This window comes from Pieris napi, chromosome 1 (assembly GCF_905475465.1).
Source record: "Pieris napi chromosome 1, ilPieNapi1.2, whole genome shotgun sequence".
Lineage (NCBI taxonomy): Eukaryota > Metazoa > Arthropoda > Insecta > Lepidoptera > Pieridae > Pieris > Pieris napi.
The window spans coordinates 9,294,408-9,321,373 of NC_062234.1; the positions used below are offsets into that span (position 1 = coordinate 9,294,408).

At 33.5% G+C, this 26,966-nt stretch overlaps 1 protein-coding gene across 2 annotated transcripts in view; it reads right to left on the bottom strand.

Moving 5' to 3' along the window:
• LOC125053228 (lachesin-like) overlaps window positions 1–14,746 on the bottom strand; it is a 56,683-nt gene extending 41,937 nt beyond the window's left edge. For both annotated transcript variants that reach the window (XM_047654486.1, XM_047654478.1), the window contains exons 1-2: window positions 14,450–14,746; window positions 6,901–7,073 (exon numbers count right to left, since the gene is read on the bottom strand). In XM_047654486.1, the coding sequence (XP_047510442.1) occupies window positions 6,901–6,979 (79 nt within the window). In that variant the 5' untranslated portion in view covers window positions 6,980–7,073; window positions 14,450–14,746. The remainder of the gene's footprint in view (window positions 1–6,900; window positions 7,074–14,449) is intronic.
• Between the last annotated feature and the right edge of the window lie 12,220 nt (window positions 14,747–26,966).

A 26,966-nucleotide genomic window follows, 5' to 3' on the forward strand; every position in this document is an offset into this window, starting at 1 on the left:
AAGTGAGATGTGGCCTATTGGAGGGCAAGACTGTCCATGATATGTCTATTTAACCGCTGAAATCATACTATTACAATTAAAGGTAACTAAGGCTGATTTTTGGACCGAATTACCATAAGTAGAATCTTTCTGTAGTCTCAAAAATTTTCTTCCGTTAAACACGGTTTATGGGCTATGACGAAAAGCGAACAACTCCCTAAAGGGATGATTTACCAGCTGGGCTACCTACATTGCAGGTGATATACACGTGACAGCGAGACCTCCTTGTTAATTATTATTTACTCTCTGTCCTGTGATAGCTTAGATGTCTTCTCGTATCTACAAACACTGTAATAAATTACTATTAATGTATGCAGCATTGAAGACAGTCCCTAATACATTTAAAACAATTTTACAAATATTTATTTAATTATAAATAACAATACTAGATTCTATTTTGTAACTTGTTGTGTGAAATATTAATTAAAGAATATCTTTTTCACGTTCACACACAAAGAATAAAAAGTGCTTTAAAGTAAAGAACAAGTTTATCAAAGGCAATTAATTTAGAAACAATTTGTATCCATTATAATCATATTCACCGACACAAACAACCTATCCATACATTATAAATACAACATTAAGATAAGTATATTTTCATAATATCAAATTCATTACGACAATAAACTCCCGAATGTATTTACAAGGGATCACGCCATGAATAAATTTTGTCAACGGAAAGTTTGATACGTAGAATAGCGATGCCAACTTAGACAAAGCTTAAAATTGCGTATTACGAATTTTCCAAGCTTTTCGCGTATTTATTTGAAGGTTTATTTGAATGCCTTCGTAGAGATAAATTCTAGATTCGAATAAAAATTTACGATAAGCAAAGGAAGAAGCAAGTGTAGATAAAGTAATAAGAAACGGGATATACATTTAGCTTCACACGAAATGTTGCTGTCCCTATTATTATAAACACTTATTAAATTCTATTCAGTGAAAAACCACAGTTAATATTGCTTTAATAACATCTATTATTTGGAATCATTTTCATTCGTACTTGTGGTTGAAACCGCCAAATTTATTCACCTCAACGAATCTTCAAGATAAGGTTTTATTTCCCAATTATCCGTAACGATTTTACATCTCGTAAACGTTTGTCATATCGTTGTTTATCACCGCAGTAAATGGGAAAGTAAAAATATTCAAAAATTGCTGTTAGAGAGTTCTCACAAATAGTATTCTCTATAGTATAGATAAATTTCTCTGTCCGTTTTTATTAATATTAGAAGTAGTACCAAAGCAACAAACACATCCATTTTTTTTTGAGAACTAATTCTATAGAAAAATATGAATAAAACAGACAAGGGTCTCGAAATACTTCATTTTGGGCGATGCAGGCCAATGCCCTTACCGTTTACGTTCTACAGTATTTTTATCTAATCCTAATCTATAAGCCTAAGTATATTATTATATAAATATTAAGTATGAGGGTGTATAATTATTTGATAAATCACCGTCTAATATTTATAATATCGTATGTACAATGTACATATATATTAAGTTATTCATGTTAAAAAAAAATCATTTTTCTAAAGAGAATTAAAGTTATTTAAACATTGTAAGCTAATTAATCATATCTTTAAGTTTATACAATTAATGAATAACTGTATTGATAGGGAATAAGCTATGTAATAATTTCTTCAGTTAGACACAGTAAGGCTGTAAAAACGCATTAATAAAATTTAGAGGGGTTTAAGATTAAACACATTCAAAGTTCGAACTCGGGAGTAATAGTTTGTTTCGTAAACTCATGGTGTGAAGCAGATAAAACCCACGTAGACAAGTGACGACGGTCACGTTTTTAATTACCTCGATTCATCCGTAATGTGTCAACTGAACTCTATGGATACGGTATACGAATTACGGAAGTTTCAGTAATACGTGTTACTCTTTGAATTTAATGGAGAAAATACTTTGGCCATTAATGCGATGTATCGTATACGTAGTCGATTACGGTAATAATCAGACGCAATTATGATATCGAACGCGTAATCGTGTAATCATATCGAATAACTGATTTTTATATTAATTATACAATGTATCGACGGACCAGTGACCAATGCTTTTTACTTCAGCTTATTTAACCTAAAGATTTTCCGTTTGATTCCCGAAAAATAGTTTTCGGTTGTTATAGAAGGCCCGTCGTAATCGTACAGTAAAAGTTGTAGAGTAGAAGTTTTGTCTTTCTGTCTCTCTTCTATCAACTATTTATTTATTAATTACATTTACTACGTACTTAAAAATTAATAAGAAAATAATTTCCGATAAAATTCTAACTCTTAAACTGCTTTCTTCATAAATTAAAAGAACATCGTTGGCGGAGGTCTTAAATATACTTAGCAGTGAGTTTAAAAGCGGATAAGGCATTAAAAAGCAACAGACTGACGCAAAATATGTTATGAGCGTTCGCGCTAGAGCGTTCAACTATTTTCCAGATTATTTGTATAAACTTCCTTGTGCCTAGGGTTGTTAAGAAAAAAGTTATCGCGCTTGAAATTTTTAAGAGCCCCCACATTTCTTAGTAGGTTCTGTTGGAGGCTTTATTCTCTTTTGCAGATTATTAAAAATTCCAACGATATCCACAGAGGTGCCTTTGAGATGTTTTATTTATTACTCTTCATATTTTTTGGATCTGAACAAATGTTTTAATTTGCTTTTAGTATATATACGAGTACTGTATAGGTTTAAAAAATAGAACGATTTCCAAACATATTGATTTAAATTGCTATTAATTTTCGCTTAAATTATATTGAAGTTTTTCTTGAAAAATCAAATTACAATTATATTATAAAGTTATGATTTACAACGGTTACAGCTTTAATGTAAAACAATGTGAGTGCACATTGAATATAAATAGGAAGGTAAAGTAAGAAAAAATATAATATTTAAAGTATAAAAATCATTGAATATTATAATATTACAATGTAATCCACTATTTTTAAAATTTATCAAGTAAAATGCGGGACTTTCATTTCCTTTATCAACGTATATTTATTTACTGCTTCAATACTGAATTATCCAAAAGTATCGAACATTTTATTTAAAATCTATAAAAATAATCCCAAATCCTACACATAATTTAAGTACGCATTTTACGTAATCTCTCACTGGCACGCTCTAAGTCAAGTGGGTAATAAATAAAATGGCTCCCCTTTCTATATTTTAACATAAAAACGCGTCCCACCCGCAATCTACATGTTTATGAGTAAATATTCTATAAATATACCGAAAGGCACGACTTGTGAGGCTGGGGGCAGCAATAGTCAGAATTGCATGCAAATAAGATCACGGTCATAAATACTAGCTTTGTTTCCGCGTCTGTCTTCGAACATCCCCTACACGAAATCAAAAGTTCATTGAACTCACTATTGTTAAATCTACACTGCATCGGAAACACGAAATTACTTTCTACTACATTACTCCTTAGAGTAGGTCGCTAGGGAAGGATTGCTCATCAGATATGTCCAAACACAACGGCTCATTGACTCCCTGATTAATTACAAGAAAATCGCAGTGACATTCTAATAAAAATTGTGGGTGGTTTCCCACTAATAGGCACCGGTATCGTCCTTATTACATTTTAGTCAGAAATACACAGCAAAAAGGACGCATTATTCAAAATTATCACGTATTTTCTTAGTCACCTACTTAAATTATCCTGGTGTGTTGTGTTTCGTGTTCTGCAGACTTCTAAGTAGGGATTTGGAAAAAGGTGGCAATAAGGTATGCAAGCCCTTTTTCCTTTGTCGGCCACTCGCAACGTGAGTGGAATGTTTGTATGGGCGCGTGTGATTTTCTAACTCGTATGCAAAGAATTGTGGAGGTGTAACGTTGACGGCGAAATCGTAAAAGTGTTTGTTTACTCATTCATACGTCCTACGGGTGAGTTTTTTGTACATTTGTTTTTAGTGCCGCTCTGGTGATATTCAAATAGATTGAGGGATGACGGTGAATGTATTCTCGAAATAATACGAGTGGCCGTTTATTATGGCGAGTCAAATTTGTATCATAGCGTAAAGGTAAGGGCGTACACGAGGTCGAATAGCCGCATCATTGTGTGGGCCAGCAACGGGCGCGATTACAATGCCAGCGCTCTGACATTTTCGCTAATGGTTTCAGGGTAGGCACAATAAAACGACAATACGACACGAGATAAGGTAGCAAGTGAAAATTTTACGAGATTAATTTAATTTTCCCATTTCCAAGGAAAATAGCGTGCTGATCTCGCTCTGTTTAGCTAGTTACACTATATATTAAATATTTATCTTATCTAGCAGCTGGTCGTTTCATTTGAATATAAATTACGGGATAGGGCTGTTTTGATTCTATTTTACTGTCTATGAATTCTATTGGCATAAAAATTCATAAATGTTGCCTTTGTGAATGAAATGCCTGAAGTTTGACAGTATCCTTTTGTCTTCTCTTCGGAATAAGTGATGATAACTGGTTTATAGACCACATTTAAACAGGGTCTTCTAATATTTTATCAAAATGTATTCATCCACCAAGACTAGTGAATAAATAGAGGAGTCTTTACAAATCCTTTTTGTGGCCGATGTTGATGATATGAAGCGTTATGCTTTTCCAGGAACATACCGCATTTCAGTACGCCTTGCTAGATTTTATCTGTAGTATTTATTAATCTCTTACGGAAAAACTTGCCCTCAGTGAGATTTAAACTTCTATTAAAGAATATAAAGTAAGTATACTTTACTTTAAAGACTTAAAAATCTTAGAATTAATTTACTTTAATATAAAATAAAAACTTTGTGTACGAATTAATTAAATGAAAATTACAAAGTTGTCAAAACTACGTAAACTCTAGGTTATTCAAACTCTTTAAATGTCAAAGTTACTTATATTATTACATTATTTTTGAATTAAAAAAATTATGGCACTATAACCCTTGGTCTTAACCTCATTTATGCCTGACATAAGCGTGTACTTTCCCAAACGTCTTTAGCAAGCCTTTTCGCCTGGGTGATGTTAAGACCCGTAAGGGCCCGTTATCGTTCCAGTGAGTGGGGGATTGGCCTCGATATCTGCAAGTCTGCCAGTCACAATGACTTTTTCTAGATCTCTGCGTGTTACATGGCCAAAAAACTCCAGAATGTGTTGGTTACAAAGTGTCGATAGACGATTTTTTATCTGTAACCATATTAGTACAAACATGTCCACGCTTGTTTCCATAGTATCCGCCTCATTTCCAGACCATCGATTGTTCTCCTTTCCTATGTACTGCCCTGGATTCAGCGCTATAAAGGAATATCGGAAATACCAGAGTTTCAAACAATTTCTTCTTTGTTTTTAAGATAATGTTCCGGTTCTTCCATAGTCGTGTACTCGACTACACCATATTATCTAGAAATTAATACTAACGCAAACTACTAGATAATTTACTGAGGATCGAACGTACGACCTTAGGGTTGAGGGTCAAACGCCTAGCTATACAAAATATTGTTAGCCATAGAGCCATACAACATTGCATTTTTCGAATTTAAACCCTAGTTTGTAAAACGTGATTGTAATTGATAGGTTTATTTTTAGTTTTATTGCTATGCTAATAAAATATTTCAGTTAAAAGAGAAATTGGCATACGCCCATCTATCTCTGGAGCTGGACAGATAAAATAATGCCCACACTGAATGAATTTATGCTGTAGTCCGTTCTGTTTACGTGTCGAATTCTTTTGATAAAATATTGTAAATACGTTACAATTCTTCTCAACTTTCATGAGAAATGTGTGTTGTTGTCTCAAGTTATATTTTAGATATTTCTAAAATCAATTAATTATAATGATTGAGATTCATAACATTCATAATTTAATTATCTCTATATATATAAAATTCTCGTGTCACAATGTTCATTCCCATACTCCTCCGAAACGGCTCGACCGATTCTTATGAAATTTTTTATGCATATTCAGAAAGTCTGAGAATCGGCTACTATCTATCTTTCAAACCCCTAAGTGATAAGGGATTTCCACCCAATATTTTTTTCGACAATTTTTTTGTTTTTATTTTTTTATGATACATCATACATTAATACATACAACCCTTATTTTCCACCCTCCTACGATCAACCCCTATTTTTTATTATTGTAAATAGTTATTTTTATTGAACTAAAAAAATGTTTCCTAGAAATAATATACATGGCAATACAAACGTTTGTCGGGTCAGCTAGTGTTAGATAAATTTTAATTAATGTTTTCAACGTTAATGAATAGCCTTCTGTGCCTTCGTATCAGGTCGTCAATTTTGTGTCAGACATGCCATTTTCCTCACCATATTAGGTGCAACACGTATGGTGATACGTGCAAGTGTTAGAGTAGGAATAAAAATCCATTGGGCACAGCCGTGGTTTTAACGCAAGACCATAGGGTTGAAAGCTTAAGCTTCATTAAGGACCTGTCCTATCGCTAAACTCCAAAAAAGTACATTGTTTCTTTCCATTTTTCGTCATCGTTTCTTGAAGTAGGGCGAATGGAAAAAATATATGGTGGAGTTGAGTAGTTTATTTATCCATTTTGAAAGATCGATACACGATTTAAATAACTTCGCTCGATAGAAAAAAAATCCAAACATAGCCAATTTTTAACACTTTGAATTCATTTTATGACGAAAATGTATATAGAACATAATTTTGAAATTTACACGATATATTTAATCGCAAGCCAAGTAATCCATTTCAGAAAAAAAAATGATAAAATTACATTAATTTAATATTTTACATAACTAATTGTTATTACGGGCCGACGCGACGCGCCTCTCTGCGCACCGCAGTCCACCCCGAGACACTGACACAGCAATTCGTGCTGGGATAGGGCCTTAAGAAAGTTACAAGTTAAAACTTACCTATAAAGTTAACATGTAATATGGCTAGTATAAGTAGCCGTGAGAGAGGTCCACCACTCCGCGAGCGAGACATCGCCATTTTGGATTAACGCGTCACCCGTCTGTGCTGACCACTCTTCAAGATCCGTCTTGTATTCATGACGAAAACTTTGTCTCAGCCGATATGGAAATATCTGAAATCAATAAACTAATATTAGAATACGATGAACAAATAATTTATAACTTATCGCGGTATGATGGTTTGTATGAGACTTATAATTTTGAATTTGGAATGGGAATTTGTCGGTTGCAATTTTGACATTGAAGAAAACAAGTGTTTGATAAAATAAAAAAGATGTCATGACATCCCATTCACTTAAATCACCTTAGCTTGTTGCTGGCTTATGTCCTGGGTAGATTTATTATACGTATATTTATGTCGCAGATAAATATTAATTAATTGATAATTGCAAAACTGGTATCACTACCGTCGTTCTACATTACTACTTAATATTTAAACAATGCGCACGCGCAGGCGCCGATCACAGATCAGAGAGCCACTGTACTCAACGATCGATTCTTAGATTCTACGACAAGTTGATTTTGAACTATTGCAACCATACAACCTGTAAGATGTCTATGATATTCTAATAAAATAAATGCATCGTGCTCTTTTATTACATAATCTCTGACATCTATATAATATTTAGTTATCCTGACAGATTATTTTAGAAAAGAGATATATGTTTGTTGAAACAATGTATTTTGGCAAATTCGGTTAATATAATAAAAAAAGCATAATTTTTGTAAAAATATTTAACTATTTCCGTGTATAGATAATTATTATTGCCTTTCTGTATTTGGAGATATTCTATATATTTTTGAATAACACTTCTACGTGACTACCACAAATAATAAATTATTTAGCACAGCAGTAACATTTAATAAACTTCTTAAACAGTAATAATCCTTATAATTTTTGATCAGTTTTATTGAATACAAGTAGTTATTGATATACATATATTTAAGTTTTGTAACGAATTCTCAAATATAATAAGACCTGAAAATTATTGGTAGACCTATGTAATTACTTCTCAAATCAACAAATAGGCTAATAAAAAAACACATTTATAATTCCGACAATATTGATGCCGGGTTTTTTGTTTTTTTTTGTACACCTATCCTGTTCCTATCCTAAACAGAGACCGGGAGCTGAAATGTTCTTATTTTTGTTCACAAAGTCAGCGTGGAGCAGGCTTTTGAACGTTATCTAAAATATGAGAGTGTGCCGAGCTGATACGTGCGGTCGCTTCTAAAAGAATTTCATATCAAAGATCTCGCCGTCGAATATATCCCGTTTTTACCATCGGTTATTTCCATTTCATTAAAATATTTTGAAATTAGAATTACTCACATAGCTCAGTATTTTTAAGGATAAATTTATGACGAAAATTAACTATGAATTGACTACTTGAGGAAAGAATGAGAGAATGATTCATTAAAATAGAATAGGTAAAATAGGTATCAGATTTTATTCGACTTGATTTACATTGGTAGATATACTTTTAACGTACATTCCTTGTACTTTGCAAAATATCGCAGGTATCAGACAGTTTTATTAATTGTTATCATACTTTATGCCTGCCTGCCTAAGCCCTAACGCTAGGGCGGGCGGCGCGGGGCTGCCGGAAGTTGTAATTAACGCCCGTAGCGCATTACGCGTTTCCCTTCCTGCCGCGTGTACATCAAGTGACATTATCGCCGATGGTGCGCGTACATTAGTTACTTTAAAGTTATGTCCTGGGATAGGGTAAATTATTTCAATTTGCGAGCACTGGAAATAGTTTCCAAGTAATAAACTTTTTAGGGTAGTTTCGCATGACTTGTTTTAGCTCGCGCGTGAAGCTTGAGATTTTGCGTCTTTATTGCATTAGGATTGTTCATGAGTTGCTTGGAATTTGTGAGATTTGGGTTAAATTCCTAAAGAGTTTTGTTCCGGATAAGGACTTGACCACATTGTTGCATTTTAACAGTCAAAGATTTACAGCTTATTGGTTAAGTTGTAGAGATAAAATTCTTCGAAAATACCTGATTTTACACAGATAAACGAAAACCAAATAAGAAATGCATAGAAGATTTTATACACGTCATATTCATTTTTAACTGAAAAATTATGTCCCACTGAATGTCATAGAACTATCGTTTTCATTTAATATAGAGCTGAAAAATCCTAAAGTATACACCTAAAATACAGATTTATTATGCGTTTACTTATAATACAGCATAGCTTAACCCTACTTAACAGTAAAAGCAGTAACTATTTAACTTGCAGCGATGGTATTGAGTTAAATGTCCCCGATTTCAACAAGATAATCTTATTTAGACCATTAAACAAATATAAAACAAGATCGCAAAGTTGTAACCAAGCCTTTCTCTAAAAGTTCAAAACCAAATTGTACTTACAGAAATTAGATTAATGAAAGCATAAATAGAGCCAGGATTTCTAGATTACAATACGTAAATCAGTGACAAAGCGGTGCCGCATTAATCAGACAAATGTTGAAATTGACACAATATACACAAATTAATGGACGATCAACCGAAAACATTTTCGATATCGTCGTGTCGGCAATTCGGACTCATTTGTAAGAGCAGCAATTATAAACCAACGTAATCAGTCTGCCGCATGTGGCCGCGATCCCTGATTCACGGTGCAATAAAGTGATTAGTACTACGGAAATGTTGGTTTTCCTCCCTTTCCAAACATCAAATATGGCTGTACTTGTATATCTGTATAAACTTTTACTGATCTATTGGGAAAATAGATTAAAACAATTCGTTTGATTATGTAAAAAACATTGATAGTAATCTTACTATCAATGTTTTTTAGTATCAGAGTAGTAGATCATATCAATTACACTCCTTTTATACATATTCAATCCACACTGTATACATATAACACTGTTTTGTCCCATAAACGCCCAATTTAAATGAGAGAGACGAATATTAACTCAAAAGAATTCCCTAATTATATTGATTTATTTCTTATGAGTGAGCTGATAAATCTATTATACTCTTTTAACTAAAGTACTCATTCATCCCTTTCTGAAATGATCACGCCATGAATAAATACGTGCCTTAAAATAGTGATATAATACTCTTTAGATTTAATAAAGAAGGAATTTAGTAACTAATTCTATACTTTCTATAAGCAAATTACTTAATTTCTTTTACTTTCAAATCTACATATTGGTAACTACATATTGTAACTATGCACGTGAATATAAAAAAAGGAAGATCTAATTTCTATACTTCACAATCAAAATGGCTCGTAGAACTATATTATGATTAAACGAACCAATTTTAAGATTACGATCTCCAAGAGATATTCTCTTATCATATCATAAATGGTTATCATATTCGCTAAGGTTTATTCAGACCCCAAACTTTCAATCCTAGTTTAATTATCTATGCGTGTATGACTTCTACAAACAGTTAGGACAACTGTACAAGATTGAGAGAGATGTATCTCAATTCTGACGTAGCGAATACATTCTAATCCCTTCACTAAGTTTAGATCAGGGATAATTCCCAGTGTCAGTTATCTTAACATATGACTTTAACACATACCATTACGATTAATTGCCTGTAATTTAATTAGGTTTATTGGATATGAAGTCGTATGGACTTCTAAGATTGTGTATTCGCTCACTCGCATGAGGCATTAGTATCACTTATAAGTGTTACACATCAGTTGGTTAGAATTTATTTATGAAATAAAATAAAAAACCTTTAGATTTTAAGTGATTTCGCCACACACCCATGACAGTTCTAAATGGCAATTATAATAATTGGTACTCTTTTTCTAAAGACCCTAAGATTTTTTTGGAAAATACCTTGACGGACAGCTGGACCTTAAAAACATAATTTTTATTTCGTTATGTTGTATTATAACTAAATAGACCTAAATACCGCGTATGAAAAAAGTGACCAGTCTGCGTGCGATGCGTCAGAGAAATTATTCGGTATAGGAAATTCTAGATGTCAAAATGATAGGCACATATTGGATGGCTATTGATTTTCGACGGACACGAACTGACGCTGGGATTTTATTTTCGTTGAGCCCATTTTGACGACAATGAATAATGGAGACGTATTTCATTGGTGTTTGCTTGAATAGATTGTAACGTGTTTGTTGTTTTAGGATTAGCGCATTGTACAGCCTATTGAATTTACTTAAAATTTATTTCAATAGATCCATTGTAATACAATTGGAATGTCATCACAAAAATATTGGTTTTGCATTGAAATATACAGCTTAAAGTTGCATATTATTGACACTTGAGGGTTTTGTACATTTAGCTGTAATTATTTGGAGTCAGTAACCGAAGTCTATTGTCTCGTGGACGATTTGTACATTATTGCGACGCCTGGGGATTCGATTCCCGGTCGGAGTGCAAGTTATAATAAAATTTGTAGATTTTGTGTAGAGCCGATCAAAAGGTTAATTATCGTGAACTGTTGAATTTCAATGGTAAGCGAGAGGCTGAAGTAGCGGTACTCCAGAGTCAAAGATGTATGAATGTACGTCAGAGGCCGAGAGAGGTAGTTTAAAAGTGGTACTGCAATTTGAATTCAAAGTACCTATTTTAGCCCCGGTAGAATGTTAAACAAAAACAAGGTCTTCAAAGACCGGAAGACCTTGAGACCTATTGACTTTAAGCAAATATTACATTTTCTTGCGTTTATACCCTTTACTAAAATTATAAACTATATATTGGAAAGGGCACGATGGCATAATTTGTTAGTTTAGTTATAAGCAGCTAATTTATGCACTGCTAAGACTGAATTTCTACTGCAATGAGCTTTTTATATCGTGAAACGTTAATGCATTACAGCTAGTACCTTTGTACTTGGTACGTGAAAGAAAGTATTCAATATGAATTAGCGTACATTCATATAATTTACGAGCTGTTCCTAACCCTTTGTTGGAAGGTAATGGATGCGTCAGCAGATATCAGGCAACCGTCTTTAAATTACTCACCGTTCAGGAAACGTAACCTCACTTACTGTGAATCCACTTACCTGTATTTTACACACTATTAAGATAAGAAATGGCCCTAATAAAAATTAAGTTTATTACTTCGCGGCTCGCTAATTGTTTTTAACACGTCGAGAACTAAATTAATGTTTTGTATAACTATAAAATTATTTTTGGGATTCACTAATTATTTTAAGTATTTCTTTGATCACTGAATGAGATGAAAGAGATTTAAAATAAATAAAAAGGCAAAAGGTTGTATGTATTTTTAAAGAGCTTCAAAATTTCCTTATAAACAGAAACTCACACCAAATGAATGGAATATTGAATTATCTTGGTCCTTATTTTATATAAAACTGACGAAGCGTCTTGTTAGGCTTTCAAGAAGCTTTTAACTTAATGAACAACTTAGAAAATGTACCTATTGACTCTTTTGCATCACGGCTTTATATTATGACACTGATAAATGTGCTGTGGTTTTTTATTTATAAAGTAATTAAAGGGTTAGATCCTTAGAAAAATGGGCAACTTATTCTATTGTGTATTAGGAACTTAGTATGTGTAAAAACTTTATCGCCAATTTAAAAAAAATGTATTAATAGTGTTATGTGAAAATAAATTGACCTTGATAATATCGAGAATCATGATCCAATTTTGTTCTCTTTTTAGTATGATATATTTTCATAAAGAAGTTTGAAAATAGTCATAAAAATAGGGCTGCCTATTCCGAGATAGTTTTCCTAATTCGACAATAGAAAATTATTTATGTATAAAAATCTAGGCGTGCTGTTGCTAGATTTTTTACAGATATATTCACAAGCATAGAATTCGCTGGAAGGGTTGTCTCAACAACTGGCTACAATTAATGTTATATGTACGTTCTTGGGTTAAAGCAATAAAATATTTGTATACGAATTGCATTAAAAGATTAAATTAAGCAAATATTCATAACACCTATTAGGTATTTAATATTTTCAATAATTTTAGTTATATTTTAAATTCTCATATTTTTCACATTTATTACGATTATTGATTAATATATTAAAAAAATATAATTTGCGCTAATGCCACACACTTTAAAAACTATCTTATCAGATAAACACCAATTTATTTAGCCCCCGTTGCATCCCTTATAATTTTTATGTATTGTGTTATTTGTGTTTTTTTTAATGCACAAAGTGTAAATAAAAAAAAATTATGTTATATATATATACTCAATAAAGAAATGTATATGAGTGTGTTAGTTTGTAATAAGAAGACTGAAACTACTGAATTAATTTCAAACCAGAATCCTGAGTATATCTTTGGGGATATATTATTATTAGTGTCTACAGTTTCAACGCTTAAAGTCATACAATCAATCACTAGTATACTATAAATTAATTAATAAGTATATTTCGGTTGCGCATACGCACATAACGTACGGCTAAATTGTAATGCTTAAGAGCGAATGAATTGAAGTTAATATTTCACAAATATATGTTGTTTTAAACATTAATTAATTCCACTGATGGATAGGATTCCTGGTTTAATTATTTAATCACATCCCAATATCCAAATATTGACGGCATTCGTTATTACGTCGGATATTTAATTATCCAATGGTACCGCTTACTACGTCACTTATAAAATAAAACAGGTGAATTTATGAATTTATTTTAAAATTATCATAAAAATTATTATAATTAATATCGAATAACATAGACTACAATAATAGCAGTATAATGGTATTCGATGATCTTAGGGAAGCTGCATATTTTCAACCCGGAGGTCGGGCGTTCAAACCCCGACATAATACATCGATAATAAAATAGACGAAAGAAACGAATAACCATAAAGGGTTGTACCAGTACTAGATGTTCTTAGTTTGTTGCAGTTATATATTTTTACAAAGTCTATTTATGTTTTACTTTATCCACGCGTATATATTTCACATTTTATACAAATACAAATAATTCTTGCATTTTAGAAATTTAAATTCAAGCTTTGTATTTGGCACCAAATTAAATTCCCGAGATTTCAATGCAATTCAGCAAAGACATACAGTTTAAATTTAAATTAAAACCTCGTTAATAATGTAAGCTGGATTCGTAATCGTACTGAATGGAATAGTGTGCTTTGTTCATAAATTTATAGGACTTTGACCAAACGCTTGACTCTTGACCTCTGAATAGAGATATAATTTGTCCTCATTTTCATAAAATTATATGCAACAAATTATATGTAGACGTATGAAAAATAGTTCACCCAACTTCTTGAACAAAAGTAATATCATACAAACTTTATACGTTATAATAAATAAATTAGTAAAAAAAATTTTCTTTAATTAGTTTCTCACTTATACAAAATCAAAAGTTTATTTTATTATAAAAAAACAAGGAATTATAAGGAAAATCATAATATGTAAGTTAATTGTTAAAAAAGAAAATAAATAACTTTCTAAATAGTGAGCCATGGATTTTTATAACTACATTTGACATTTGACATTTACCATGCAGAATGTTATGAATTTAAAATATATTGAAATACCTTTCATTAACATTTATTTTCTTATTTTCATTGCCTTAGGTTGATATTTCACGTCCTAATGAGCACACACATGACGAGTTTTTCACTTAAATCCATCTCAAATATTTATTTAATTTCAGCCTTGCTGGAGTTATATTAAAGTTCATCGAAGTCAAACACTGGGAGTCGATCTCGCTTCGCTTTGTAAAACAAACGCGAAGTATTATCGTTAGGAAGTTGTGAAGTTGCTTGGTAGAGCAACACAGACCTGACCCGCGATACGCCGTGAACTGGCTTTGTTTGCGAAGTGAGCGTCTGAGCGATATCCGAACGAAGCGAAGTTTGCGTTATCCATGCGCGATTCACTCGCCAGGCGTGGTTTCACGATACCACGCCCACCAAGACGCTACACATTTCTTTTTCAATATGTGTAATTCAATTTCGCTTATGTCTTCGCTGGGAAAGTTGATGCCCCGTTGTCGTTCAACACAATGTTTTTTTATGTAAAGTGTAATGTAGTTCGTGAAGCGAGTCAACCCGCGAAACTACACTGTGTGATTTTCTTTCCCCTTTTTTGCCAATTTCACGTGCTGATGCTCACGTGTTTTTGTATGGTTATGAGTTTGGGAATATAGGTTTAAACGATTGAATTGAATTGACTAAAACTCATGTCGCTTATAAAGATAAAGGCCAACTTTGAAGCTTTGACCATTAAAGTTTTTGTAAAACTTTCCTTTAACGTTTTGATTAAAACCATATACGTTTTCTAAAGGTTAGATCATAGATCTTTTAAAAGTAATGTCTCCTACACAATTAGTTAAGATTTATCTAAGTACACGAACAATTTGTGGCCAGAGAGCTGATATGAATACACTATACAAAAGCATAGAGGAATTTACTAAATTATAACAGTAAATTAAACGCTAGTTTCATTTGTGTAACACAGTGAATAATGTTTTGGTATCTTAGCTCTGTCACCACTAAAGTTACTACGGTTCAAAATTAATACAGTGCCATAAGCCAGTGTAATACCCTTACGCCCTCTAGGCACCTATTTCAGTCTCAAATTTTGAGATTTAAGACGATGAAATTGGAGCCTTGTTTGCAATGTCTAAGGTTTAAAATTCACAATTAATACTACTGGTGGATTCGTCTTTACCAAAACATGAAATGATTATTAAGTGTGCACCTATTTGTTTACCGGCGAACGTAACAAGATCCCGAAGACAGTTGACATGTATAAATTACACAACATTGAGTTTATATCAATATCCTACAAAATTAAACTAGGTCTTAGTAATCATTAATTTTATAACGCTTATTGTTAATATTAGGGAGCAAGTCAAATTCGTCGTTAATTATTAGGTTTATTTTGTCTTTTAGTTATTATCTGCCCTGCGATTCTGTAACTCACTTTTCGAACTCACACAGCGGTTTTCGCATCGGCGGTCGCTTTCATATCAGTCAATGATTTGGCATTCTGAAAAGGTGGGAGCTTGTAGTTCATTGTTTATCAGAATGCCAAATCATAAAATGACTGCTTCACGACTGATTTGAGAGCGACCGCCGATGCGAAAACCGCTGTGTGAGTTCGAAAAGTGAGTTACAGAATCGCAAGGCTGAAGTTGAATTAAATGTTATATATTACTAATTTATTGCGACAAAAAATCTTATATCTTACAGATATTAGATATTTTTTGTTACTAACAGAGTATATTTTACATTTTGATGAGACAAGAAAGAACTACGAAATTAAGTTATTCCGCGAGTGAATAAGTTTAAACAGTTTTATTCTCCCTATTAGAATATTCCGTACAACAAAATATTGTTCAGCTATGACCGTACAAATTAATTAGCTCCACAGAACCATGAAGATACTTAAGTAGATCCCGCGCGGAAATGAAAGTAAATTCCGCATCAAACAAAAATAGCACACAGCATTGTTTAAAACTAGCTCAGCTCTTTAAGCTAACGTTTTAAACTCTACAAAAAATACGGAAACACTTTAACGGGTGAAGTTTTTCGTTTAGCCATAAGAGCGTAAGTCTATTGTAATCTGGATAAGTTGGCTACGCTAGACGAAGTTAAAGAAAGCAAGAGGCCGATCGGGACTTTTCCCCGGGGCCTCGTTTTACTCGGAGCGATTTTCGCGGCTCGTTCTTATTATTAAGTCAACTCTTGCGGGATTCGAAACTGAGGCTTTTGCGACTATAGTTCGCTTCGTCAATTTTAGCAACGTTTGGAAAAATAAATTGCTGTAGTAAATGCCAATTTATTATCTTGTTATATTTGATTAAGTTTTTACATTTATCTATAATTCTATCATTTTACTATTGCTGTTATTTTTATAATATTGTTTAACTTTTGTCTTCTTATGAAGGTTTATTTATATATTTTATTAGATATATATGTAGTTTGTAATTTTAAACTATTAATTATATGTTTACACTCTTTATATGTGAAATAGGTGATTTCGTATAATGGTAGTAGGAAACCATAGTTTTATAATATCAGTAAAATTGGTACACAATCTCTCTTTGAACTATATAGAAAATCACGCTACATGCACGAATATTTTAGCTTGATCTAGTTTAATCCAAATTTCGGTTCCAATTAATAAAATAACTGATCAAATTGGATTATCCAGTCTCGTAATTAGCTAACAGTCGTTTCTAAAAATCAAATTATCCCGTCCATACATAGAACGGAATTAATGTTTAATACATGAAAGATAATTAGCGCAAATCAAACTCGCCAACATTAATTATAACAAAATGGCAAACAATCGTTTAATTACCCACCGGCATGGAAACCACCAAATTAAGCGGCTACAAACTCCCGTTCGTGATTATTGTTCATTTTAAAACCGAACCAATACCAATATTTATTTTCAAGAATCAGATAGAATTGTTATTATTGTGGCAATTCAACTTTCGTCCCACACGTCCCTGATTATAAGATACAGGTTTTATAAAACTTATCTACGATATACGTACGCCTATTTTGTTATAGAATGGGTATGAGTGTTCAAGTTCAACACTCATAGCCTTGATCATATTCCAAGCAATTAGTTTTGATACTCAAAGAAACTATAATTTACAAAGGACTATATCACTAATTTTGTAAATGTTTGCCTATATGTACCTATATACTATTTAAAGATCCGAAATCCAAAAAACAAGTATCGAGCCCATACATATTTCATTGATTTTCTTTGGAATGGAATCGTTCATATATATGCTAAAGAAAATTTATAATTTGCCTTCTCTTACCTAGACCATTTGTCACGAACACTTCAGCAAATAGATAGATTGAGAGAAGTGATGATAACTGTAGTTTTGTCTGAATTTTTGGGATAAATTCAAAAATATTGGCTTAAGATAAATACAACTGCAAAACAAAAGCCTCACAGATTCATATGTCTAAGTTGACGTGTAAAGAGGAAGGAATACGAGAGAAAGAAAATTCATTTTGTATGTAATTTAACCCTTAGGGAAACACTAACATCGTATGCGAATTGTGAATCGCGTGCATTTTATATTTCTATCAGGTTTAATTTAACATCCATTTATCATTGAGATTTCAATTATGTTAAGCTAACTTTTTGGTGCATTTTTCTAATATTTAGACTTGTACAGCATACAGCATTCCCTTGCTGTATTACGATTCTTAGTCATTGAGGGAGGAAAGCACCATCTCTGGGGTGAATGGTACTATCTATTAGGCACCAATTTTAATTAATTAGCGCCTGTGCTCTTGAACCCTACTTCCCAGGAGCCTCCACTCCATTGGGAACCAAATGATAGTTGAAGGATAGACTGTTATATTTTAGCCGTTTATTATTTTCCGCCTGCTCTCCGGCTGCTGCAGCTTTTGTGTTTTTCCGAGGGAAGTGAGACGGGGCCAATGTATCCACAAAAGTAGCATCCCATACCAAACCCCATCGAACAAGAAATCAAAGACGGGCTGCTGAGAGCCGGCCGCTTGCCATCCATGCCACCTAGCGATGCCTATTGGCCCCAAAATGGCTGTAATATTGACGGAGGCAAGATAACGGCGTATCATGTCGTGTCTAGTCTCACAAAGTTATCGAGAGTAGCATCATCGCCTTGTAGCACGCTCAGTAGTGGCCTCCTTTTAACTTTCTATGCTGAACAATTCTTTAGAGAGTGGACTGCGTCATCGACAACGCCAGCGTCACAATGGTGGCAGGTTGGTGCCGTTCCGTGTCCGGACCTACACTATCTGTAGGTAGGTGAGTCGGTAGCTTAGGTGGCCCCACCGCCTTTGGCATTATCCTTTGGCGTATCCACCTGCTGTGGTAGAAAGGTTGCGGTAGCAAGCGTCCCGAAGTTCGCCTTGACCTCTACACTACTCTGGCTACTGCAGCAGTTGTCGTCGTCGTAACGGATAGTAGCTCGTATAGGATCGTAGCTGATGTTCCATAGCAGCAGTCCAAGAACGGATCGATGTAGAACACCGCATTTGTTAAGTCGCTCCCTGATACCATGTTAAGAGGGGTATATCATTCAGCGTCCTATAAGATACGATACCTAGGTAACTAAAAATGTTTAGAAAATGAAAAACGGCTTAATGTTTTTTCGAAGTAATCTCCGTTTCTCTCTACACATCGTCGCATTCGATGGAACCACTGAGAAAAGCAATGGACCCATTCTTCCTTAGGTATTCCTCTTAGGGTTAGGTCTTCTTCTATGGCATTTTCGTACGCTTTCACGCATTTGCATCTTCAGGGCTCGTAAAGCGAAAACCTCGAATTTTATCTTTAGTTCTTGGGAATAAATGAAAGTCGCAGGACGCCAGGTCAGGACTGTAAGGCGGATGACTCATTATATCCTTATTATTACACCTGCCATAGTCAAATATTCAACATTTCGTTTTGCGGAGTGCGCTGAAGAATTGTCGTGGTGAAAGAGGATCCTGCTCCGAAATTGCTTGACCGATTCTCATGAAATTGTGTGGATATTGGGTATGTCTGAGATTCGGACAACATCTATTTCTCATCCCCCTAAATGTTAAGGGTAGTCCCACCCCTAAAAGTTTTTTTTTATTTTAGATAAAAAAATATTTTTTATTTTTTTATGATACAACATTAAAAAATACATACAACCCCTAATTTTCACCCCTCTACAACCCTTAACCCCTATTTTTTATTATAAATGATATATGTACATGGCAAAACGACGTTTGCCGGATCAGCTAGTAATTATATAAAAATGAATTGCTGTTCATTTGCCTAAAACTCGAAATATCTTGATCTTGAAATATTTGTCTTTGAATTTTTATTTTTAATCTTATTCATAATAATTATCATACTAGTTAAATTTTAATTGATTATTTTTTCTTTTAAAACGCAAGGTCTGTCTGAGATACGTTGGTGATTTTCTGGTCGATTTCTTATTTTTTCACTTAGAAAAAGGAGAATTTGAGTTAAGAAAGAGAGGGAGAAGATAGAGAAGGACAGTTAGAGAAGATACGTTTAGCTAAGTAAAGGGACACGTAATATAAAATGGTTATACCAAGCAGAAATAGATATGAGATTAAGAGCATGCACACCGATTACCTGCTATGCTGTTTTAAGTCCTAGTCTGCAAATAGAACCATATATAGAAGGTATAGACTCGCTCAGCAAATTGCGAAAGTCAAGAAGGGGCAAGCAGTTTTTGTTTCCAACAACGTAATACTAGTAGCATTATTAGTTTTCAACTTTAGAAGTTTAGAAATTCGGGTTGGCTTTGGAACGCTCAAATTAGATGTTAGACCATATTGTTTCTGCTTTTTGATTAAACTAAAACAATTTAACATGCGCTAAAATAAGTATTTTCCATACGAAGTCAGTTCTAACTTTTATTACTGTGTTGAATGTTAAAATGAATTTTCTGCATTGGAATGGATAAAGTAAGAGTCATAAGTAACATAGGACTCACTAATTTAACATTTTAAAGACCTTTAAATAGAAATCCATGAATAATATATTTTTTGAATAATTGACTAAAGACAAACAAAAAACAAAATAAAAGATTGAGTATATCTTGCAATGCATATTCATATGATATAAGTAGATATGTTGACTGTAAATTGATTTAAAGGAGGACAACAACGTATTTTCGGAAATTCTATCCCTCTCAAATAGTATACCTTATGGCCTACAACGCACTAGCGGCTGGCCGCAATGCGGTGTGCCGCTGCGGCAGGCCGCGGTATATACGGTCTGCCGTAGCGGCATGCCGTATTCCGGCTAACCGTCCCTATTGCGGTCCGATTGCGGTCTGCCGCAATCGTCACTCGTCAGTGCTTCTTGAAATATTGCGCATGATGGACGTTGAAGAAGTTGCGGCAGTTATTTATTAGTGCGTTGAGGGACGCGGCGCGCCGCATCTTTCAACCGGTGCGGCTCGCCGCAGCTCCAGATCAACCGGAGCGGTTGACGGTTGACCGCAAGTCAGTGCGTTGTTATCGTGCGGTTTCATGTAATAATCGATGTGCGGCCCGCCGCAGCGGCACACCGCATTGAAAAATTCTTAAAACGTTAGGCCTACAACGCACTAGCGGCTAGCCGCAATGCGGTGTGCCGCTGCGGCAGGCCGCGGTATATACGGTCTGCCGTAGCGGCATGCCGTATTCCGGCTAACCGTCCCTATTGCGGTCCTATTGCGGTCTGCCGCAATCGTCACTCGTCAGTGCTTCTTGAAATATTACAAATTCAAATTTAATGACGTGGAATAAGTGATACATGTATCTTATGTTCCATAATAAACATATTTAATTTTTTTATTTTTTACTCTTTTAAAATAGGTTTACAATATTTTGTTTACATTTGTTAAATAATTGTATGTGACGACGTAGGTAGGACGGCTAACCGCGCCGAGTGCGTGGAGGGGACGCGGCGCGCCGCATCATTCAACCGGTGCGGCTCGCCGCAGCTCCAGATCAACCGGAGCGGTTGACGGTTGACCGCAAGTCAGTGCGTTGTTATCGTGCGGTTTCATATAATAATCGATGTGCGGCCCGCCGCAGCGGCACACCGCATTGCGGCCAGCCGCTAGTGCGTTGTAGGTCTTATACATACTGGGTATAGAAGCATAATTTGTTAGTAGTATTGAGCTCAGTAATACATTAATAAAAACGAAATTAAACAATAGTTAGAGGTGTTTTCTGTTGTTTTTTGTATCTAGGAAAAGTCAATATTATAATTATTGTTACAAATTATGCCTTAGCATTATTATATTTACGAAGAATCTCATTAGAAAATAATAGCGAAAGTTGCCTACCAAAAAGGGAACTAGAGGACTGCTGCTACATACGAGGAGGTGCTCCGACGCAATTAACTTGATTTATTCGGGCATTTACTTATTCAGTTGCACGGTACTACGCCATGGAACACGCAACCACTGTGCTGTTTAGAACAACCATTTCAACTTCAAAACAATGCCAGACGAATTTATCCTCTACATTAGTGCAACATTGTTCGAAATTTAAAAATGTTAGTTTCGCTTACGACAGTCTTATACTTAAGTAAATTATCTCGATAGATAGCCATGGATCCTTGCATTTTACATTTGACCACAATTTCCTTAATATTTTAGATAGGATTTGTAACAAAGCAATTTTAGTTCACGGAGTGACATCAGAAACGGAATGGGGTATGAATATGCTAATTCTGAACACGATCGGAGAATGCTGTATAGATTTGTTTGTAGCCTATGCTTTCTACCTGCAGGGAAATATTCTGTTTTATATGAAAATTACGTTTATATTCAATTTAAATAAATTTAGGAATACTAAATTAATGTATGTACTAGTACTTCAAATGCGAAAAGGTTGGGTTAATCTGCATTTACCTCGCAACGGCTAAACTGTTTGACAAACATGTTACTTTACATTGACGGTCGAGGCAATTTTGGGTCTAGTCCCAATAGGGGAAACCTGTGTTATAAATCACAGTTTCGTAGGGAATCGGGTGACTATAGTTTTATAGGTAATTACTTGAACCAGGTGAGTGCAGCCTCATAGAAGTAAGGGCTAGTGTAAAATAAACTGAAATACTTAGATTATTAGAGAAATTATAATTCTAGGACAACGAAAGTATAAAACAATACTGTGTATAGAGGGATATTTTAATAAAATCATTATCTTAGTAACATTTATTTGAACATGAATTGTTCATAAGTTTTGTTAACTTAACGAAATTAACACAAGTGAACGTAAGCTAGCAGATAGCTGCACCACTCTCAAGGGAATCTTCTCAATATCTTAGACGGAGTAAGTATAGCGTTCGATAAACTAAAGCAATATAATATTATGATGAACACGAACGGGCCATAATGGTTTGTCTCGTAAAATTGTATTTTATGTGAAAAATAACACCGATTTTTTGATATCAAGTAGTAGTTTAGTCAAGAAGTATCTATTCATATAGATTAATCCTTTAATATCTAATAAAAATATAGTAGTTTAAGAGACAAACATAATATTTTAATTTGAACCGTTACGAAAAAAGGTTTGGTTACGAAAACCGTTAGTTTTTTTCATTATAATAATTATATTTTTCCGTATTAGTGCGATCACATACAACTACTACGAAAGTTAGCTACGAAATTTGTGTTACTAATAAAAAATATTTTTCTTATTAGTAATATCATTTGTAGGTCTTAATACTTGTTTTTTTAATGCAGAGAGAAGAGAGAACGTTCAAGAGAAACCCGATAAAATATGAAAGATTGCTGAGAGAAAACAGTAACGATGATACCAATGGAATCAACTAAAGTTATCCGCTTATTCCAAAAAAATAATGTAATTTAAAATCATAGTCGGAATATACCTATTACCCTCGGCGAAAAAGATTTTTAGGACCGTCAATTCCATTCATTCTGCTAGCTAAAGTTGAAAGCGCCAAAAAAAGTAACCACTGAAGTCAGAACTCATTTAGTTTGTTTTTCGTGTTCCGGATTTTTATAAACACAGCATCATTATTCCGCCGCTGTAAACATAAATTTTAAATTTCATACAGAAAAGTTGCTCGTAATCGTTTGAAATGGGGTGAGGTATAATTTATTCTATTCCCTTGCTAGTAGATTTCATAAAGAGTTCACAAGATATTGGAACATTATACAGCCCTATCTGTACTATAGAGTGCATTCAATTTTTTAGGAGATTTTATATGTGCCTATGAATATAGTTATTAGGTATGAAAGAAACTTAGTAAAGTACGTACTCGTATTCTCGGAAAAGAACTTAATAACTTTCAGCGTGCGGTTCTCATCCCTGAAGTTGTAGGTTTGAATCCTAGCTGTGCACCATTATTATTATTGGCTTTTTTTGTGCGCATTGAACACTTGTTCGTACGATGATGGAAATAGGCATGCGTTAGATCAATAAAGTCGACGGCGTGTGTCAAACATATAAGGCTGATTGATAACCTTTTTAACTATTAGATGCAAATGATCATGAAACAAATATCTGAGGTCCAGATGTAAGGCGCCACTGTTTTTTTACGCTATCATTTCTGTCAAGACAATATTTTTCTATATTTAAGATGGAGGACAGGCCGAATTTTTGAAGTGACAAAAACTTTCTTTACTAAAGTTTAAGCTATAGGAGAATCAACCTTCTATGCTTCTTTCCTGCTACGAAAGTAGGCATTATTCGACCAATTCCAATCGATTTTTGTCGAGGGTGGCCGATAAAGTTGAGCTGAACTGCTTTATTGGTAAAGGTGTCTTCATTTTTTATTTTTGTTTTAAATCCTGTCCAAAGCTCCCTTCAGTATTTTTTGACATTTCTAATACATGTCAACCTGGATAATTTCTCGCTTTATAATTCACCGTATAGGTGAAGCTATCTCTGATTAAATATTTTTTCGCGATAACATCTTGTCGTATTCCGGTAAGAAGTTGGTTCATTTGTACAAATGCATTGTGAATTTTAACACGTACTTACTTTTCTTCTCGCAATTTATTTCAAAGGATCTTATCCAGTTCTGTAATTTACGCTCATATTATCGATGTCGCCTTTATTCAAGAAATTTGGAATTAAGTATCCTATAGTATCTTAAAACTGTTGCTACCATGGAAATAGAAATCATACATGCTAAAAATCTTATAAAAGGGTATTGTTTGACGCGGTAAATTAATACTGCTATTAAATTATAAAAGTCTTCGATTCAATTAGAATTCTCTTTATGATTCGTTTCCTTGAGCAGAGAATTTCTCCTTGTCTTCGCAACTCGAACTTATGATTATTTAATCGGAAAACAGAACGTCAACTTAACGTACTAAGTGCTTAGTAAATGTTGTTTGACATTCCTTGCAGTAGCATTTTTATTTACGAACCATTGATTTTATAATAAACATTTCAAAACGTTGTTGACCATTTTATGTCAGTAAAACGGATATTCGTCAAGAAGAAATAATTAATTATGTATGAACGTACCTTTATATGTACATCGAAACTAAGCCAATTTTTAATTATAATACTATATTAACTATTACGACATAGCTACCTTTTTTCGCACTCCTCTACTGCTTCATTGAATAAGTTAAAACAACTATTATGGTCCTAAGCCTTGTTTCTTCCTTCTTTATTGTATCTACTAGTATGTTTGTCGTTGTCCTGATTTTTATATTTTGTGTTGTATTGTCTACTTAGCTAACGTTCTGCTGTCATGTTTTGCTTTGTATCTTATTTTTATCAGTGAAACTTTTTATATTATATCCAATGTGTCAATTTTATGTTTAAGTTTTTACTTTTTATATTATAGAGATGTATACGATTTAATAAATAAACTAAATATTGTGAACCTCCTTTTAATAATAATGTAAAGAGAATAATACAAATGAAAAGAAGGAAGGACCTAATTTTAATATTTTGATTACTAATATTTATTATATATCTATAAGTATTAATATTTTCGGTATTAATACAAAATAGTAACCTCTTACAGAATATTTACATTCTCGTATCTATTACCAAGCTTCAAAATTAACAGAACTTCTTATTTCCAAAATCTTAAGCTAAACTTAATTTGTAAAAACCATCCTTGACATAATCGATAGTGGGCTGAACAATTAATCGCCATTTATGTTCACCGTAATTGCCATTGTACTGATACTGGTACATAAACATGTGAAATACTAAAAATTTAACCCACAAATTAAAAAAATAAATACTAATAATTAATCGGCTAAGATTTAGAATCGGAGATAAAGAAATTGCTAAATTTACGGCTTCATCTAAAGTGACATAACTTCTTGAAAACTTTTCTCGAATTTATTTCTACAATATTCCTCGTATAGCCTTATTTTTGTTCTTCTGCCGTTACAGGTTTGAAATTGCATTCGATGGCCAAAAGTTTTAACGAGTTATATAATCCCTAATGTTCTATTGAGACGAGTAAGATCAGTGCAACCTGCTCCACAAAACATCAGAGGCTAAAAAGACTAATTGCAGTATTCTTCAAAACATTATTAAAATCATGCTGGAAGGGTCCAGAAGGGTACAAGGAGTGATTTTGGCAATAACTTTATTTAATTTTAAAAAATCATTTTGTCTTTACACGTTTAGAATTCATCAACAATTTATAAAAAGATTGCCAGTATTCACTTCACGCGTATTAATTTACACCATTATAAGCCAACAGACTACGCCAGAATAACATTTTAATTAATTAACTGAAATTCACTTTAGAACGTACACTTCCTTAGGTGCTTTTTGCTTGCAAAACAGTTTACATTGTCCATGGCGTTCAACGCTTTATTATATGTTTTCCATTCGCGTATAAATGAAACCAGTAGATTCATTTTTATCGAATAAGGACCAACACCGTATTCTTCTTATAAAATAATTTCGAAAGTATAGTAGGTATATCGCCAGAGAGTACTACATTTTTCATCCGCGGCGATCGCATGCTGGTTCTTCCTCGAAGCGTTCTGGACGTTATTATCGAGTCACGTTAGTACTCGTTTGCTTTGTTACATATATTATTTTAAAATTTAATGTTATATAAACTAAAAGATAATTAAGAAAAACCAAGAGCCATGTTGGTTTTATTCAACAGTAAATTATTTTTTAACGCCTTCTTGGGGATAGTTAAAAACATTGTTAAAGTTCAACTAACAACAAGTTAACAACAGTTCTCTTCAATTAGGATAGATGGCGTTAAGCTCTATTTTATTTCATCTTTAATACAGGCATCTTACTAATATTCAAACAATAATAACAGTTCTCGCATTTTTACAGAGATGTCGCTTTTCGTATTAAAGGCTTCAACTTAGTTTTGAAGGTGTCTAAATGACGTGGTAGTAAATATGGAACTGGTCCATTTTATGTTTGGTGTAGTCCCCGACTAAAAAGTTCTTTAATTATTCGTGAAGATGTCGCTTTACTTGTAACGTGGGCGTACGTTACATATATGTCGCAGCCAACTAGCTTAATAAGCCGTTCAATTAACAGCCTAGCCTTTTAACTAAACAGCGCTGTTTAATTAGCGGTCTGAAAGATATTCAGCCGTAGCGTTTGTAAC